At 39.8% G+C, this 19,227-nt stretch overlaps 1 protein-coding gene across 1 annotated transcript in view; it reads left to right on the top strand.

The window, feature by feature from the left end:
- LOC126411417 (RING finger protein 10) overlaps window positions 1-8,650 on the top strand; it is a 119,218-nt gene extending 110,568 nt beyond the window's left edge. Inside the window, exons 10-12 of the mRNA XM_050081362.1 lie at window positions 4,288-4,423; window positions 4,594-4,819; window positions 7,703-8,650. Coding sequence (XP_049937319.1) covers window positions 4,288-4,423; window positions 4,594-4,819; window positions 7,703-7,791 — 451 coding nt within the window. The 3' untranslated portion in view covers window positions 7,792-8,650. The remainder of the gene's footprint in view (window positions 1-4,287; window positions 4,424-4,593; window positions 4,820-7,702) is intronic.
- Window positions 8,651-19,227: the final 10,577 nt, after the last annotated feature.

Genomic DNA, 19,227 nt, shown 5'->3' with positions numbered 1-19,227 from the left:
TATTATACCATTTCAACTGCATCAGAGGAGTTGACGGAATAACTTGCAAACGGTGGTGTGGATTTAATAGTCTTAAATGTGTCCTCTAGGCAGTAAGCAACAGAAAAGTACAAAAACAATGTGGTTGGTGTACATCATGCGCAATGACAACTTCAGTGGAAAGAGGAGGAGGCAGACAGAGAAAACACTACTAAATGAAACTCCTGTTCACAATTAGATATTAAATAATATTGTCAGACAAGCTGCTGCAATTTAAAATATTTCTGTACCCAGTAACCGTGCGTTTTGTATAACACAGACAAGAAGCTTAAAGTACTCATTTGTATTTTTCTTGCAATGGGATGTCTCCAGCAGAGAGAGAGAGAGAGAGAGGGAGGGGGGGGGGGTTGTAGATATCAAATAAGGCAACAAATGAACAAATGATGACGATTCCAGTTGCAGCACTTTCTATGAACCATAGTTGCCAACAATTTTAAACATAATTTTTTATTTATTTTTTAGGATTCCATACCTCAATTAGTGAAAAACTGAACTATTATAGGATCAAAACTTCCTGGCAGATTAAAACTGTGTATGGGCCTGAGACTCGAACTCAAAACCTTGGCCTTTTGCGGGCAAGCGCTCTACCATCTGAGCTACCCAAACACGACTCATGACCCTTCCTCACAGCCTTAATTCTGCCAATACCTCGTCTCTTACCTTCACAGGAGAGCTTCTGTGAAGTTTGGAAGGTAGGAGACAAGGTACTGGCACAATTAAGGCTGTGAGGACGGGTTGTGAGTCATGCTTGGTAAGCTCAGATGGTAGAGCACTTGCTCGTGAAAGGCAAAGGTCCTGAGTTCAGGTCTCGGTCCACACAGTTTCAGTCTTCCAGGAAGATTCGTAACAGTGCACACTCTGCTGCAGAGTGAAAATTTCATCTTATTATAGGATTGCTTCACTATCCATCTATCTATCTGCCTGAATGTTAATGCCCCTTTTTCTAAGAAAAGGAAATAGGTATAATTGTGAAATTTGTTACATATGAAGGTTTACAGTCCCTGGGTGGCATGAAAAATTTAAGGTCCTAAATCAGTGCAATCAAAAGATAGGACCATTTACGTCACATATTTTTATATTCGTAGACACTCATCAGAACCTATGGGAACTTTCTGTTGAGCTAGAACAAGAAGCAAGATTTCACAGTACAAGTAAAGGAAAAAATCCAACGATTGTTTGTTGGTATTTTATAACAAGTTTTATTTCTTAACTTTATCTATTTTTTTTATTCCATTTGTTGTATGTCTGTTAAGGTAACTTTTCCCAGGAAAAAGTGGCATCAAGTTGAAATTTATGTAATATGCTAAGGTCCATCATCACCTGGAAGTTTAATTAATTTAAGTTTCCAAGTCCATGCAGTCAAATGATACTGTCATACATGTTACGTATTTCGATACTCTTAAACTCATTTATCAAAATCTGTAGACGAACTAGCTATATACACTGACAGGAAAAAAAAATCCCAACAAGAAGTAGTAATTAATGTAGAGTAATGAAATTTTGGAAATACATTTGTCTAGGTAGCATATTTAAACAATTAGCATTGCAGGTTCACAGGCTAATGTAAGTGTAAGAAGAGCCATCGCGAATGTGGAATGCTGGTACAAACAACTGGTGTAACTACCAGAATGTTGAACGCAAGCAAGCATTGTGTTGTACAGGTACTGGGTGTCAGTGTGTGGGATGTAATTCCACGCCTGTTTCACTTGGTCAGAACGGTTAATGTGGAGTTAGGATGACACAGGAGTTGGAACGTGACGTTTTTCTATACGTGGTTGATTGGAGACAGATCTGGTGATCGAGCAGGCCAAGGCAACATGTCGACACTCCATCGAGCATGTTGGGTTACAACAGTGGTATGTAGGCGAGTTTTATCCTGTTGGAAAACATTCCTAGAATGCTTTACATGAATGGCAGCACAACGGATCAAATCACCAGACTGATGAACAAATTTGGTGTCGGGGTGTGCGGGATAATCATGAGAGTACTCCTGCTGTTGTAACGAACTCGCACCCCGACCATGACTCCAGGTGTAGGTCCAGTGTATCCAGGTTGCCAACAGGTTGGTTGCAGGCGCTTACCTGGCCTTCTCATAACCAACGCATGGCCGTTGGCACGTAATCAGAACTGGCTTTCATCAGAAAACGCAACAGACCTCCACTCCACCCTCTTGCTTGACACCACTGAAGTGGCAAACAGCGATGGGTATTTTGACATTGCTCCCCCCCCCCCCCCTCTCTCTCTCTCTCTCTCTCTCTCTCTCTCTCTCTCTCTCTCTCTCTCTCTGACTCTCTCTCTCTGACTCTCTGACTCTCTCTCTCTCTCTCTCTCTCTCTCTCTCTCTCTCTCTCTCTCTCTCTCTCTCTCTCTCTCTCTCTCTCTCACACACACACACACACACACACACACACACCTTACTGTCATTTCTTGTTCACAATATTAGCTTATTCCCAAGAATAAGCAGCTTTCACTCAGTTAATACTCGGCAGAAATCAAACCTGCAGTTGGGTCGGACTTCCTTAACTCTTGTGCAGAAAGGTGTGCAGTATACTGCTGCATCCATTTTCCGTAAGCTACCACAAGAATTAAAAAATCTTATCAGTACTCCACACACTTTCAAATCGAAACTGAAGTTTCCTCATGGGTCACTCTTTCTATTCTGTTGACGAGTTCCTTGAAAAATTAAGCTAATTCTTATTGTATTGTCGATTGTGTGTACTTAAACTTAATGGTTTGACTTTTTTAGGTTCATAAATATTCTATTTCTATCTGTTATTACTTTTCTGTTGTAATTTCATGTACTGACACGTTCCATGACCTTGGAGATTTGCTCCTCAGTTTAGTCCTGTGGAACTTGACATGTAAATAAATAAATAAAGGGCATCTCGGTTGGAGCAGTCATTGAAGTAACTGAGCTGCAACTGGGAATTATGTCACTGTGGTGCCAGCTACTGTTCGTATTGCTGATGCGTATGCAGTACAGTGTGCTACAGCCATTGGGTGAATGACAGTTTTCCCTCTTGGTAGTGCAAGTGGCCATCCGGAGCCCAGACTACTTGAAGCCAGACATTCAGCTTAAGTTCTTTATGTACAGTGCAGTTTGGAGGCTTTGCTCCATTATCAGGTGACATTTCTGTTGTTGGGGTCAGGTGCATTTCTCCTGGTAAACCAGTAATGTTGAAATCCCTGCAATACTGCATTTCTTTGTTTACGTACTTTTTTTTTTTTTTTTTTTTTTTTTTTTTTTTTTTTTTTTTTCTCCAAGAGCTCCACATTTAACTACCGAGGTTTATTGACTGGTTACATTTTGTTTCTATCAAATAAAAGCTGTAAACAGTGAATGTGTTAAGCTCAAATGCAGTGTTCTTAAGGAAACTACACAATGAATGTGCACAGGACTACACATATTTAGACATTGTTGGTTTCTCAGGAGTTTTTGAACACAATCATGAAAAGAACCTTCGAAAAATGTATGTTTAAAAAATATATTATTCCCTATATATTATTCCTTGAACCTGATGTATTTAAGTTGCAATGTTTTTGGTGGCTTGCATGCTGCTTACATTCTGCCAGTGTTGGTTTGTAATGTTATTTGAAGTTACTATTCCTCTACTGCAGTTAATTCACACTTAAAAAAACCTTGTAGAGTACTAAATTACTTCATTAATTGTTAGTGTTGATAAATTCACTGATAACAAGAATATTGAATCAAAGAATTTACATTCATAAAAACCCAAAAGCAAGAGTAAACAATCAGTAATGCCAGAAACACAACTGTAATTTGCTGCACTGTAACCTCTCTGATTTCAGTACTCCGATGTTGATTCACCGTCACAAGCCACATGCTTAATTCTCTTATACTGCACTGTCAATCCAATACCTACTATTGTTTGCCCCACAAAGCTTTTTACATTGTGGACGTAATGATAGTCTAGTCCCACCACATTCATTACATATGACAAAAGGAAACAAACATATCACATTTTTTCGTATTCCATGCAGTCTGTAGTTTCTAGCTCAGTTGCATTTTACCCTGCATTTCAAACATGGTATGGAGAATGTAAACAATTCTGAAATGGTTGAGGGTCAAATCACAGCTTTGCTAGAATATTTTCCCATTGTATAAGGTAGGTTGCTTTATGGACATGCCTCCACACTGTTGAAAAGCATTGAGAACTTGTGATGTATTTAGTGTCTGTCTTTTGAATTCACTTATTTGTTAAATTCATGAGCTGTCTTTTGTTCCAGAGTAGACAGCCCTATATCACCTGCAGAGTCGAGCTTGGCCAGTAGTCCTTCTTTATCCCAAGAAGATAACTTACCATCTGTAGTTGAGACTTTGAGCCTTGAAAATGTAGACAGTACAGGCCCATCATTTGCCCAGGTGGGTAACACATTATAAATGGTTTTGATTGAATGTTGGTAATTTTATCACCAGCAGAGTTAGTCCTAGTTTGTTTACTAACATCATTAACCTCGCAAAAGTATTGCAGTGTAGATAAAACTTGTTGATACTTCTGTTGTAATTAAACATTTTGTACTATTTTTGTATAGATGCTTCGTGAGGGTAAGAGCCGACCACCATCAGTATGGCCTAGGGTCAGTGTAGCATCCTCAGTTTCCCCAAGAGCACCCACCCAGCACACTGGTGCTCGTCATTCTTCTGACAGTGAGACAGAGCTTGAAGGTTATGTGCCTGTACCTACATTTCAGCAGAGCTTCAGTGATGCCATTGCATTGGCTTTAGAGAAAGCAGCTACTGCACATCAGAACAATGAAGGTAATAGTTTAATGTGCTTAAAATGGACCGTTTATATGAATTGTTAAAAAATTGCTTTATCCGTACACTTTTAATATCAGTCATGCTTTTGGTGGTACAGAAACTCTGTGTTTGCAGTTACCTTATTATGAAAATGAAACTTTGAAGTCATTTTATTTATATTTCACCTGACTGTCTAGAAACTTAAGTGTATATCACTGTAATGTATAGCACAGAAATGCTTAAAGGATAAACTGCAGTAGGGTTGAAGCACCAAATTGAGTGGTTTATTCAAGTGTGAAGGTTAAATCCATTTATGTGCTGATTGCATATCAAGTGATTGAGAACAGTGCTGTTATCAGTTAAATTTAAAAACAATACCTGTCTTCAGTTTACACAGTTATCCCTCTTCTCATTTTGTGCTAGCTCTATCTCATTTGTAAAGTGCCAGGCTACAGGTCCAAAGATCTTTGACTTGAACCCATCAGTCCTGAGGTTGTTATGTCACTTATCACTCCATTCGTCTCTGGAAATGTTTGTGAATGTGAAAAAAGCTGAATTGCACCATGGTTCGGAATGCACGTTTAACTGGAAGTCCCCTTGTAACGGACTGGTCAGTAAGTTTGATCAGAAGAAGGCAGTGGCCTACCACCTCCAATAGGACGACCCCTGTAGTTAGAATCACGAACAATGTCTCCGACAGCCAATGAGTGTTCAGTAGTGTTCTGAGTGCTCTGCTCTGAATGCTGTAGCTAGTGTAAGCATTAAACATGATTGTAGTGCATTGTTTAGTGAATTTTTATTCCATTTGTTTGAAGTTGTCATCACTGAACGTGGTGGATAAGTGACACATTCCGAGACATAATTTTCAAGATATACACTTTCTTAAAGCGGAAAGCAGGCGCATATGCGTACCATAACTGTTGCTTGGGATCTTCAACAATGCAAGCTTCATCCGTGTGTCAACATGTGCGAACTGCCTTCATTCTTGGATCGGATCTGACTGTAATAAAGCACCGTCGTTTGGTTAATGGCAGCTTTACTTTTTATCATCTCGTAATGATCCCGGGCATTTAAAATTAGACTCGGAGGTGAATAGAAGTAATCCAGTACAGATTTGTTAGGCAGAATGTTAAACATAAGAGGTAACAGGATTGCACTTAGGTTCATTAATACATTGACGACATAATGTAGTAGTTTGCAGCCCCACCATTGACTCTACACCTTTCTGATTGAGTGCATGCCCAAATCAAATCATTGTGGCCATGAGTGTATTTCCGCATTCCAGTTACTGATTATGAACCACACTTTCTTGATAGGCAAAAGATCAGGTGAGTAAGTAGACCACCCAAGAAGCAGTAGCTGTTGTTGTTCAGGAAACGTCTTTCCAGAATGGTCCTCAATATACATGAAAACTGGCCCAGACATTTCCAAAATGTAACAATTGTGTAAAGGCAAGGTTTAAATTCTGATGAATCTCACTTGGCGACTACCAATATATGTAAGACAGTAGTGCAACAACAGACATGATCATCTACAGAAACAAGACAGTGGAATACCTTTCATCCTGTCAGGTCCAGTATTTTATACAATTTTGCAGCCACAGACAAGTAGTGATCTTCCTGTGATGGGATTGCGTGGGTTTTCTCAGCAACATTGATTATGGTGTGCTTTCTGGTGTTCTGTTGTTTTTTTTATTTTTCTGTGTGATATTTCCACGACCAGCCCAGTCATCTTTGGGTACTCCAAACAGTTTATGTGAATTACTAACAATACTTAGTCTGATTGGGGTCCAGGCAGCAAGTTCACACAACTATAGCTCACTGAACATGAAGATGGTGACTGTGTCAGTTATCAGAGTATTGTGCAGTAAACTGGATTCAATGTCTTAGCTGTACACCTGAAAACATACCACTAAGCTTGCAGCGTTATTCATAGTGCTGAGTGCTTAAAAAATATTCCCCCGTCACAGTAGACAGAGATGAGGGGTGTGTGCAAATGCAGGAGGTCTTTCCATATGATCCTAATATGAAGTACTTGATTTGTCAGTTCTTTTTTCGGTCACTATTTTTTCTGAATGCTTGCCCAATTTGTTGGTGTCGTGTAAGCTACTGAGTCTAGAATCTGTCAAACCACTGCTCTTATCATATTTATTAATGATCCATTTCTTTCAACATAATGATCAATTATGCAGTAAAATAATCTACTATCCAAGTACTCCAAAATTCTTCCTAAGTAGAAGCCAGCAAGCCCTTCATAGACTTGTATTCCATAGGGTGAGTTAAATCTTTAAAACTGAATCTCACTGAATAAATATAGTGAACAGTAGAAAGTAAGGTTCAGTGGGAGAATGAGCTATTCAGAGATCAAACTGCTGTGTGTCTCCATTTGAATTTTGTATAGAAAATGTTTCCACTATTTAGCCAATGATCAGAACACAAGCATAATCAAGACAAGATTGGAAATATTGGCACACCTTTAAAGGACAGAATGTAAAAACTTAAACTAATTTAAAGTAAATGTTTCTTGCTATGCCACAGCAGATTGGCTACATATGTCACAGAAGACAGAAATACATTTTCAGAATCGGGACTGCTTTCATACAATGGTGGGCGGGAAGGGGGGGGGGGGGGATCATGTCATTGGGACATACGTGTATGTTCAAGGATAAGTTGTATCAAGAGAAAAATTCACTCGAGGCAATTACCATATTTTGTGAAAATAACATTTATTTGGTCACACACATCTCCACCCATCTTTTTCCTCCACACTACTCAGTCCATTGGTTCCTTATCCCTCTAAAATCATTTACTTTTCATGTCAAAAATTCAGAGGCAGGTATGAGTCATTGCTGTATTTCACATTTCTGATGATGGGTTTTAATTCTAAATTGTACTTTTCCAGGCAACATTCAACCTTCTTCAGGCAAAAAGAAGAAAAAGATGAAACAAAAAGTTCTTTTTGCTACTGGCATGGCATGTTCTAGCAAGTAGCTTCACATTGCAGTTTCAATTTTTGTCTCATTCTGCTTTGAAATACTGTGTCTTTAAATTCTAATAGTTTTTTGCAATGAAGAAAATTTCACACTCTTAAATTTAATATAAATAATTTAGCTTCATTTTAACATTGTAATTAATCTTATTTTACATTTTCAATAAAGAATAGTTACTGCACTGTAGCCCCTTGAAGAATCCTTGTTTTCTGATGGTTTTGTGGCATTTGTCTTAAGTCAGGTTTTAGTTACTGGGTATTTGTTTCTATAGGTTATTTATCAGTTAAAGTAACATTCAGGTTACAAAATTTGTGTAATGCTGTGGAAGGTACAACACAAAAATGTATAGTACTCACAAAGTTAATGAAAAGGTATATCCTTTGCTGAAGTACTTGTATAAATATGGTTTATGTAATGTTTGGATGCTATACTGTTGATACCGCACAAGCAGTAGATTTTTTGTTAATTTTCTTAAATTATCATTGTTTGGTAGACCACCAAACAGTAAGGGAGGCAACACTGGTTGTGATAAAGATTGATAAGACTCCTGTTTGAATATAGCTGTGTACTTTTAAATCAGTATGGCAGAATGTACTATTTGACAAACATAAAAGGTTATTCTATAATTTTTCCTAAATATTATGTGCTATAATGCCTTTGCCAATGTCTTGGCACTGCTGTGTGGAATCTTTGGCTGGGTGGCCTCGGGCCTGGCTTCTGTGATATTTGTTCCTACAGTTCAGTGTTCAATTTTGTGACAAGGCACATGAATCAGATATTTGTTGAAATTGCCATGTTTTCAAGGTTTATTATGTTTAAAATATTATAAATTTAATTTGAATAAAATTTGATAAAACTGACTGTTTGTACCTTATTTTCGAAAGAAGTTGCAGTATGGTACTGTAGGTCAGTAGAGTATTTTAAATTCCAATATAATAATGTGTCAATGGCACCCACTAATACAAATTACAGTATCCTGAAACCCCACACAATTCACATATGGTAGGACTACTGATTTGTGAGGAACTTAAAAAAAATGTTAAGGTCTTGGTATTTTGTAAATTAATTTCAACAGTCTCATACAGATTGTTATTCATAATTTACGGTAGTCTACCTCATAGCAACTGCAGAATAATTCCCAGTTTTGAGCGAATATAAAGTTATACAGTGCCCAATGAAATGCACAAAATCTGTGTAAAAGTCACTGTGTGGACAGTCTTAATTCATGTTCCCCCTCCCCAAGAGGGAAACAAACATGACTTTAGCTATCAGTAATATCAGCACAGCAATTACTGAGTGCAGTATGAAGACTCTTTTAACAGTTGTACCCATGTTATATAATGACAATTTTCCTCACAAATTTTACGCCCATGATTTTACCAGCATAGGTGACAGACGACTGAAAATTACAGGAACATTGACACTGTGCCTAAGTAAAAGATTCTTTGTCTTCTCTCCACATTGAAATGTGCAATGCACAAAATTCATCAACACCATAAGCACTGCAACTGAAATTTTGCATACAATATACCTAATATAAAATGGAAGTTGACTGAAGTTTCATGGCAACATTATTATCCTGTTACTGGCAATGTCAGGCTATGCCAGACTGTAGTGAAAATACTCCAAAATTCAAGCTGTCCTCACAAGGGACGTATTTTTCATTGCGAAATATGCCGGACATTCTGCTCATCAGTATTTGTGACCTCAGTGCTCTCCAGCAGCACTCTGTGGCACCTGGCACATAAATCACAGTTTCTTTATGAAAATGGACATGCATCACGGTGTTAGCAATTGTCGAAGAAAAGAGGAGGAAATCGTGAAAAGTATTCTGAACTTGTCAATGGCTTGTGGACAATCAACAGCATCGTACAATGATCTCATGCACATACTAGTAAAAATTATACATTAACTCAAACTGAATCTTCACCCTATTTTTCAGATTTAAGTTGAATATAGTTAGTGTCAATTGTCAGTTTGTGCAAGCATAATATCCATACTCTGGATAGTTCGTTGACTACCATCACTTCGGCGTCCCAAACTTCATCACATAGATTTCAAGATATTCATTTTGTAATTTCATTTGAATGGAAGAGGAGATTTTCCAAAGCTGCTAACTTTCACAGAAGAAAATATTTATCAACAAAATATAAACATGAGGCAGTCCATGAACCAAGAGATTGGTGTGTGTGTGTGTGTGTGTGTGTAAATTTTACATAAAGTTTCATACGAGCAAAAACTTCCAGTCTGTTACTTTTGTTTACTTTCTGACAGACTGGTGGCTACATAAGATTCTGGCAATGGGAGAAACATTCCAATTGTTGGTCTTGGCAACAAAAACTGCGGCAAATGTGTAAATGATAATAAATAACATGCACTATTGCAGGTAATAATGCTATAAATTAATAAGGAAGATCCAGACTCTTTCAGAAAACAAAATATGAAAGAAAATTGCAAGTAGTGATGCAAAACCTACAAATCACAACTCTTATCAATTGAGTAATGGCTTCAACATGGCAGCCAGGTCTCCATTGTAAGGTATTCACTGTATCCACAAAGTCAGTGATATTTAACAATGAGGAATTTTATCCAAATGATACACTATTGATCATCATTGTGCCGTAGCATTGAAATGGTATACTTTCATAGCACACAAGATATAACACTTAAAAACTTCAAATACAGGAAGCCTTCATCTACCAATGTCGTTTTCTGTCATTTTATAACAACAAATCATAGGTAAAATTATGCATTTTTTAGAGATCATCAGTTTGCTGGTGTTTTGAAACAGTTCACATTCGTACCACGTAGTGTACTATAAAGAAAACCCGCCAGATACTTAGTTTCACTCAATAAAATATGGCCGCTTATAAGTTCTGCCTATGATGTAAAATGCCACATCTTATTGGTCATATTCCTCCCAAAAATGCAAAATACTCCGTTGCACACTCAGCAGTTCAGTGTAAGGTGGAATTCCACGCTTCAGTGTCACCAGCCCCTCGTCCAAGTGCTTTTTCACATCCCATGAGAGGACAGCTTTAGGCTTACTAAAGCTCATGAAGGTTCAGCTTGGAGAGATTGCTTGAAAAGGGAAATCCAGTTGCTCATTGGTTTTAAAATAAATCGGAAAAATTGGCTACTTGAGCACATTTGACAGGGAGCTGTTAACAGGTGTTATACATACCCTGGTTCCCACATACCCTGTAGCCAAAAGTGTGGTGGTTGTGTTCAGAAGTTGACAGATGGAAAGGAACAATGAAACTAAGCATCTGGCTTGTAGATGTGCTCAGATAGCTTAATTGAAGATTACTGCCCAAAAAGAGCAGGAAATTCAGGTTCAAGTTCCAGTCTGGCATAAATTGTCATAATATCAGATATACCATTATTACAGGAGTCTGTGCTGCTACTCGTGGAATTAGATGGAGATTTGAAATGAAAACTATTTCACATTCTCAGAATTAAAGAACATTGTTGTGTGAAAGAATCAAATTGCTGATTTAAGCATATAATGGAGATGTTGAGTCGCAGATAGGCACAATAAAAGACTGCTAAACAAGTAAGCTTTTGGCCAAAAGGTCTTCAAAATTCGGGGGGAAAAAAAAAACGAACACACACGCACTCACTCACTTTTGCTGTGAGTTCTCATCTGTGCAATTCAGGATGGCTGGTGTTTGCAGGAAAGATCCAGATGGCATAGGCAGTGGAGCAGACATTGAAATGAAGGATGTTGTGTTGGGCAGTGTGCTCAGTGTCAGCAACAAGGGTGGTTCAGCTGTTTCTTGGCCAGAGATTGTCAGTGGCCACTCATGTGGATAGAAAGCTTGTTGGTTGTCGTGCCCACTAGAACATGGCACGGTGGTTGCAGCTTAGCTTGTAGATCACATGACTTGCTTTCACAGATAGCCTGCCTTTGATAGGATAGGTGATGCTTGCGATTGGACTGGAGTAGCTGGTGGTAGGAGGGGGATGTATGGGACAGGTCTTGCATCTAGCATCTGGGTCTGTTACAGGGATATGGGCCAGGAGGCAAGGTGTTACAAGCAGGGGTTGAGTAGGGATGGACGAGGACATTCTGTAGGTTCAGTAAGCAGTGAAATAAGTCCTGGATTTTACATTGTTAAATTACTGCACTGTTAAAAGATTTTGTGTGAAACGAAAATAACAGTATTGCATAGATCACTGTGATCAGTATACAGAAATCCTGCGAAGAATGCACTAGAGAACTCTTCAAAGAGACAGACAGTGTGAAGGAATTTTATTAATAGTATAAGTGGTTTGAGTAGTGGTGAATGATACTTGTTATGAGATAAATATGGTCAACTTTTAAATCTTCCCGATAGGTAGAAACTGGATGCTAAAATGAAACATGGCCCTGGATCAGTACTTTCCCATTTAACTATACAGGGTGATTCAAAAAGAATACCACAACTTGAGGAATTTAAAACTCTGCAACGACAAAAGGCAGAGCTAAGCACTATCTGTCGGCGAATTAAGGGAGCTATAAAGTTTCATTTAGTTGTACATTTGTTCGCTTGAGGCGCTGTTGACTAGGCGTCAGCGTCAGTTGATGCTAAGATGGCGACCACTCAACAGAAAGCTTTTTGTGTTATTGAGTACGGCAGAAGTGAATCGACGACAGTTGTTCAGCGTGTTTGTACCAACGTTTAATACACCACCTATCAGGAGGTTTAACACCATACTTCGTTCGAAATGCACGCATCCAGCAAGCATTTGTTCGCAGCCTGTGACAGAGCACTTCATCACTGGCCTCCAAGAAGCCCTGATCTTACCCCCTGCGATTTTTTATTATGGGGGTATGTTAAGGATATGGTGTTTCGGCCACATCTCGCAGCCACCATTGATGATCTGAAATGAGAAATAACAGCAGCTATCCAAACTGTTACGCCTGATATGCTACAGAGAGTATGGAACGAGTTGGAGTATCGGGTTGATATTGCTCAAGTGTCTGGAGGGGGCCATATTGAACATCTCTGAACTTGTTTTTGAGTGAAAAAAACCTTTTTAAATACTCTTTGTAATGATGTATAACAGAAGGTTATATTATGTTTCTTTCATTAAATACACATTTTTAAAGTTGTGGTATTCTTTTTGAATCACCCTGTACATCATCAGAATACTCATATGGCAAAGTTGCAATGTACCGCGAAGGTTCGTTTTGGTTCAGACCTATTCTGGAACTTGTCCTATTGTCAAATAAAGCAACAAATATATTTGTCATAAGACTACTGCATGCTACACTTGGAGCAGCTTGAACCAGGACAAATTGACATCTCTTTACCAAAGTGCTAGTTTAGAGCATGAAAAATATTTACTGTAAATGCAGAACTTTGTGTCACAGTAAGTTCTTGCTAACACAGGCAGGCAGACCACTGCATCAGTCTAAAGAGAACTATTTATTGAATGATTTAGGAGTAAAGGAGGCCTCTTGCCAAATAGCAGAACCGTTGAGTTGTCAGCAGGCACACACAGGAGAGAGAGAAAACTTGCTAGCTTTTGGAATAAATTCTTTGACCTAGCTAGGGTACAAATGCACACCCAAGCAAATGTGCACAAACCCCTTCCACCCGAGAGCGCGCATGCATGCACAAGGGCAGGCATGCGCGCGCAATCCTTTGGCCCTATGCTGTGCCAGGTGGACACACAATGCCACGATTGCATTTCGGCAGTTGAACTAGGATAGGTAGTGATTGTGTTGTGTGGGGTGGGTTGAGGGGTGAAGAGGGCATGAGGCAGAAAGAGGCATTGGGGATGGGTATCTAGCAGCTTGGGAGTGAGGCAGCAGACTTACTTGCTAGGAATGTGGGAGGGGGCAGATGCACGGACAATGCATATGATATACAGGAATCAGAGCTGGTGATGATGCATAACAGCATGATGGTGATGTGAAGGCAAGGATTGGGAGGGGTGATGAAACAGAGGAAGGGAAAACTGTTGGAAAGATGGTATGGGGAGAATAGGATTATCACTCTCCTGCACACTTTCGCTTCTAGTTTTAAGACATTCTGCTGCATATAATATACACGCCACACAGAGAGACAATGAAATCAGATCATGATTGTTAAACATTACCAGTTGCAAGCATTGTCTGCAACTGTGACAACTGGTGCATGGGCTAGGAGCAATATGACAAGGCTGAACAGAGCAGAAGGCGTGATCAAGCTCATTCTCTGACTGGTTGTTCTATGGTAGGTGTCAATCACACTGTTATTCATATCCAGGTATAGTAATGCACCAGGTGCTGGTGGCTACTCAGTCCCCCACGATGCTTAAGCAAGAGCAGAGGGTTGCATTATTGGAAGCTAGCTTCGTGGTAAAATCTTGCAAGCAGTCTGTTGAGTTTTCCTACGAGGATTTCCCTGATGTTCCTATTCCAGGGGAAACATCAGTATGACAAAAAATGGCTCTGAGCGCTATGGGACTCAACTGCTGAGGTCATCAGTCCCCTAGAACTTAGAACTACTTAAACCTAACTAACCTAAGGACATCACAAACATCCATGCCCGAGGCAGGATTCGCACCTGCGACCGTAGCGGTCGTGCGGTTCCAGACTGTAGCGCCTAGAACCGCTCGGACCCTCCGGCCAGCAGTATGACATTGTGAAACATTTTTTTGCAACAGGAAATGTTACTGAAAGGTCTCAAAGCCATTGGCCTGAAACATTACACCATAATTTACAGAGAATGTTCAGCAATCTCTGCTTTGATCTCCTGCTAAATCACTTCATTTGTTGTCTCAACAGCTTGGAGCATCTTATTCAACCTGCCACAGGGCCACTAAACATCTGAGGTTGCAGGCATATGGAGTTTGAGTCGTACAAGAACTGCATCCTTTGGATTCACAAAAGTGTGTCACCTGATGTCAGCGGTCTGAGAGATTCACTCTTAATAATGTGAATAATACACTGAACAATATGTTTTTCAGTGATGAAGCATGGTCCCATTTAAATGAATACTTTAACAGCCAGAACACTTGTGTGTGGGTTGCTAAAATTTCTCACACACTGCACGAGACTCAACGTCACCCACAAAAAAATTGGAGTGTGGTGTGCCGTATCTAGACAGTGAACTGTCGGACCAATATTTTTTTAACACAACTGCTACTATGGTTGTTTATACAGGCATCATAAATCAACTTGTAACCATGTTTGAAAAGAAAGAAAGTTATTGCTGGTTTCAGCAAGTCTGTGCAACATGTCACATCTCCTATGAAATAATGACGATACTTCAACATGTTATTCAATGCTTGATTAACCTCTAAAAATCTTTGACTCCTACACTCACCAGAATTGGCTTCCCCAGATTTCTTTTTGTGGAGCTGTCTTAAGGGAAAGGTGTACTGCTATAATCTTAAAAGTGCTGGAGGATTTAAAAAATAAAATTACTGCTGCTATAAGGAAGTCAGTCAATGTTCTGAGGCAAATATGTGCAAACACGCTGTTTTAACTTACGTGAATCACCCTACCCTTCAGGAGGGACAGGAAGGATATTTGCTAGGATGTCCCTCATTTCTGGACATCATGACAGACAGATAATCAAATCCCTGGCAAAGGATATGGTTCACTTGTTCCATTTCAGAATGATACTGGGTGAAGAGGGGGGTGGGGATTCCTTTTTAACTGATTCTCAGGGATGATGGAAGGATAAGGGATAAGGAATGGCAAGTCTGTTTGCAGGCTAGGTTTAGGGTTCACTGAATTGTTCAGGAGCCCACTACAAGCTACACAGGTAGCAGGGGCTGTGTGGTATGGATGGGACAGGTTGTAGGGGGTCTTGGGGAAATATAGAAAGGGCTTCAGTCTCAAAGGGTGCAGGTTGAACACAGAAAGAACATAGAACCACCATCAGTATAACAGTTGTAAACTGTCATAGCAGTTTTGGGGAAGTACCAGAGCTCCAATCACTAATAGGAAGCACTGACTCTCAAATCATTTAAGGCACTGAAAGCTGGAGATAAGTTCAGCTGAAATTTTTGTGAAGAACCTAACAGTGTTCAGAAAGGATAGGCTAAACAAAGTAGGCAGTGGTGTGTTTGTCGCTGTTGAAATAGATAGTTTCTATGAGTTGGTGTGGGCAAAGGTCACTCTTGGCAACTGAAATAAAATACGAGGGCAGTTCAATAAGTAATGCAACACATTTTTTTTTCTGAAACAGGGGTTGTTTTATTCAGCATTGAAATACACCAGGTTATTCCCCAATCTTTTAGCTACACAACACTATTTTTCAACGTAATCTCCATTCAATGCTACAGCCTTACGCCACCTTGAAATGAGGGCCTGTATGCCTGCACGGTACCATTCCACTGGTCGATGTCGGAGCCAACGTCGTACTGCATCAATAACTTCTTCATCATCCGCGTAGTGCCTCCCACGAATTGCGTCCTTCATTGGGCCAAACATATGGAAATCCGACGGTGCGAGATCGGGGCTGTAGGGCGCATGAGGAAGAACAGTCCACTGAAGTTCTGTGAGCTCCTCTGGGGTGCGAAGACTTGTGTGAGGTCTTGCGTTCTCATGAAGGAGGAGAAGTTCGTTCAGATTTTTGTGCCTACGAACACGCTGAAGTCGTTTCTTCAATTTCTGAAGAGTAGCACAGTACACTTCAGAGTTGATCGTTTGACCACGGGGAAGGACATCGAACAGAATAACCCCTTCAGCGTCCCAGAAGACTGTAACCATGACTTTACCGGCTGAAGGTATGGCTTTAAACTTTTTCTTGGTAGGGGAGTGGGTGTGGCGCCACTCCATTGATTGCCATTTTGTTTCAGGTTCGAAGTGATGAACCCATGTTTCATCGCCTGTAACAATCTTTGACAAGAAATTGTCACCCTCAGCCACATGACGAGCAAGCAATTCCGCACAGATGGTTCTCCTTTGCTCTTTATGGTGTTCGGTTAGACAACAAGGGACCCAGAGGGAACAAACCTTTGAATATCCCAACTGGTGAACAATTGTGACAGCACTACCAACAGAGATGTCAAGTTGAGCACTGAGTTGTTTGATGGTGATCCGTCGATCATCTCGAACGAGTGTGTTCGCACGCTCCGCCATTGCAGGAGTCACAGCTGTGCACGGCCGGCCCGCACGCGGGAGATCAGACAGTCTTGCTTGACCTTGCGGCGATGATGACACACGCTTTGCCCAACGACTCACCGTGCTTTTGTCCACTGCCAGATCACCGTAGACATTCTGCAAGTGCCTATGAATATCTGAGATGCCCTGGTTTTCCGCCAAAAGAAACTCGATCACTGTCCGTTGTTTGCAACGCACATCCGTTACAGACGCCATTTTAACAGCTCCGTACAGTGCTGCCACCTGTCGGAAGTCAATGAAACTATACGAGACAAAGCGGGAATGTTTGAAAATATTCCACAAGAAATTTCCGGTTTTTTCAACCAAAACTGGCCGAGAAAAAAAATGTGTTGCATTACTTATTGAACTGCCCTCGTAATAATTGGATATTTTTACCAACTTCCCAACTCAAGATGACACAATTTGCTGAAAGGTTCAAAGAAAACTTGAGTTTAATTTCAAGCATATAGCTGACTCATACACTCATAGTTGGTGGTGACTTCAATTTACTCTCGATATTTTGGCAAAAGTACTTGTTTAAATCCAGAGGTATGCATTAAACATCATCTGAAATTGTGCTAAACACATTCTCTGAAAATTATTTTGAGCAGTTTGTTCATGAGCCCAAGCAAATTGTAAATGGTTGTGAAAACACACTTGACCTCTTAGCAACAAATAATCCTGATCTAATAACGAGCATCAAAATGGATAAAGGGGTCAGTAAACACAGGGTTGTCGTAGTGACATTGAATATTGTAACTTCAAAAATAAACAAAAGCTGTACCATTCAAAGATGCAGATAAACATTCACTTGACACCTTCCTGGGAGACAACCTCCACAGCCTCGAAATTAACAATGTAAGTGTAGATCAGAAGTGGCTTGAATTCAAAGAAACAGTATTGACAACAATTGAGAGATTTATACCAAATAAATTAACAAATGATGGAGCTGATCCCCCTTGGTACACAAAACGGATCAGAGCACTGTTACAGAAACAACAAAAAAAGCATGTCAAATTTAAATGAACACAAAATCTCAAAGATTGGCGATCTTTTATAGAAGCTTGAAATTTAGCGTGAACTTCAATGCAACTTCAATCCTGGCAAAAAAAATCAAGAGAGATTCTGGTAGTATGTAAAGTATGCTAGAGGCAAGACACAGTCAATGCCTTCTCTGCGAAATAGCAATGGAAATACTATCAATTACAATGCTGGGAAATCAGAGTTACTAAACACAGCCTTCCGAAATGCCTTCATCAAAGAAGAGAAAGTAAATATTCCAGAATTCGAATCAAGAACAGCTGCCAACATGTATAACTTAGAAATGCATATCCTCGAAGGAGTGGAACAACTTAAAGCACTTAATAAAAGCAAGTCTTCTGGTTCAGATCCTATACCAATTAGATTCAGTTCAGAATATGCTGATGCAATAGCTCCATACTTAATAATCATATACAATTGCTCACTCAGTGATCGGTACCCAAAGACTTCAGAGTTGCACAGGTCATACCGATATTCAAGAAAAGTAGTAGGAGTAATCCTCTACATTACAGGCCCATATCATTAACGTCGATATGCAGTGGGATTTTGGAACATATTTTGTGTCCGAACATTATGAATTACCTCGAAGAGAACAGTCTATTGGCGCGCGCTCTACACAGATTTATAAAACATCGCTCTTGTGAAACACAGCTAGCACTTTACTCACATGAAGTGTTGAGTGCTATTGACAAGGGATTTCAAATTGATTCCGTATTTCTAGATTTCCAGAAAGCTTTTGACACTGTACCGCACATGCAGCTTGTAGTGAAATTGTGTGCTTATGGAATATCATCTCAATTCTGTAACTGGATTTATTATTTCTTGTCAAAGAGGTCATGTTTCACAGTAATTGATGGAAAGTCATTGAGTAAAACAGAAGTGATTTCTGGTGTCCCCTAAGGTAGTATTATAGGCTCTCTGCTGTTCCTTATGTACACTGGTGTCCAAAATTAAAACAACAAACCACTTATTTCTCCATACTGTGTCTTAATTCATGATATAATCATGCAAACTGTCAACATATGTCTATACGATCATGTTCTGCCCAGAAGATGGCATTTTGGGCAAAGTAAAACCACGTCAATGGTGACATCAGGGCACCTATCAAACGGAGTAGCATTTGCCGGGTAGTCCAACACCCACACTCACTATGTACAAAGTCACAGACAGTGCAGTATGGCACAAAGAAGACACCTACCAGACACTCTGTGGCAGAGAGCCATAGGAGAAATGGAAGCAGGACAGTCACAAATTCATGTGGCCCGATGGCTTAACGTGAATTGTTCTGTTGTTTCTCAGATGTGGCAA

Source organism: Schistocerca serialis, chromosome 1 (genome assembly GCF_023864345.2).
Source record: "Schistocerca serialis cubense isolate TAMUIC-IGC-003099 chromosome 1, iqSchSeri2.2, whole genome shotgun sequence".
In the NCBI taxonomy this organism is placed as follows: Eukaryota; Metazoa; Arthropoda; class Insecta; order Orthoptera; family Acrididae; genus Schistocerca; species Schistocerca serialis.
This window is presented reverse-complemented; position numbering and strand designations above follow the sequence as displayed.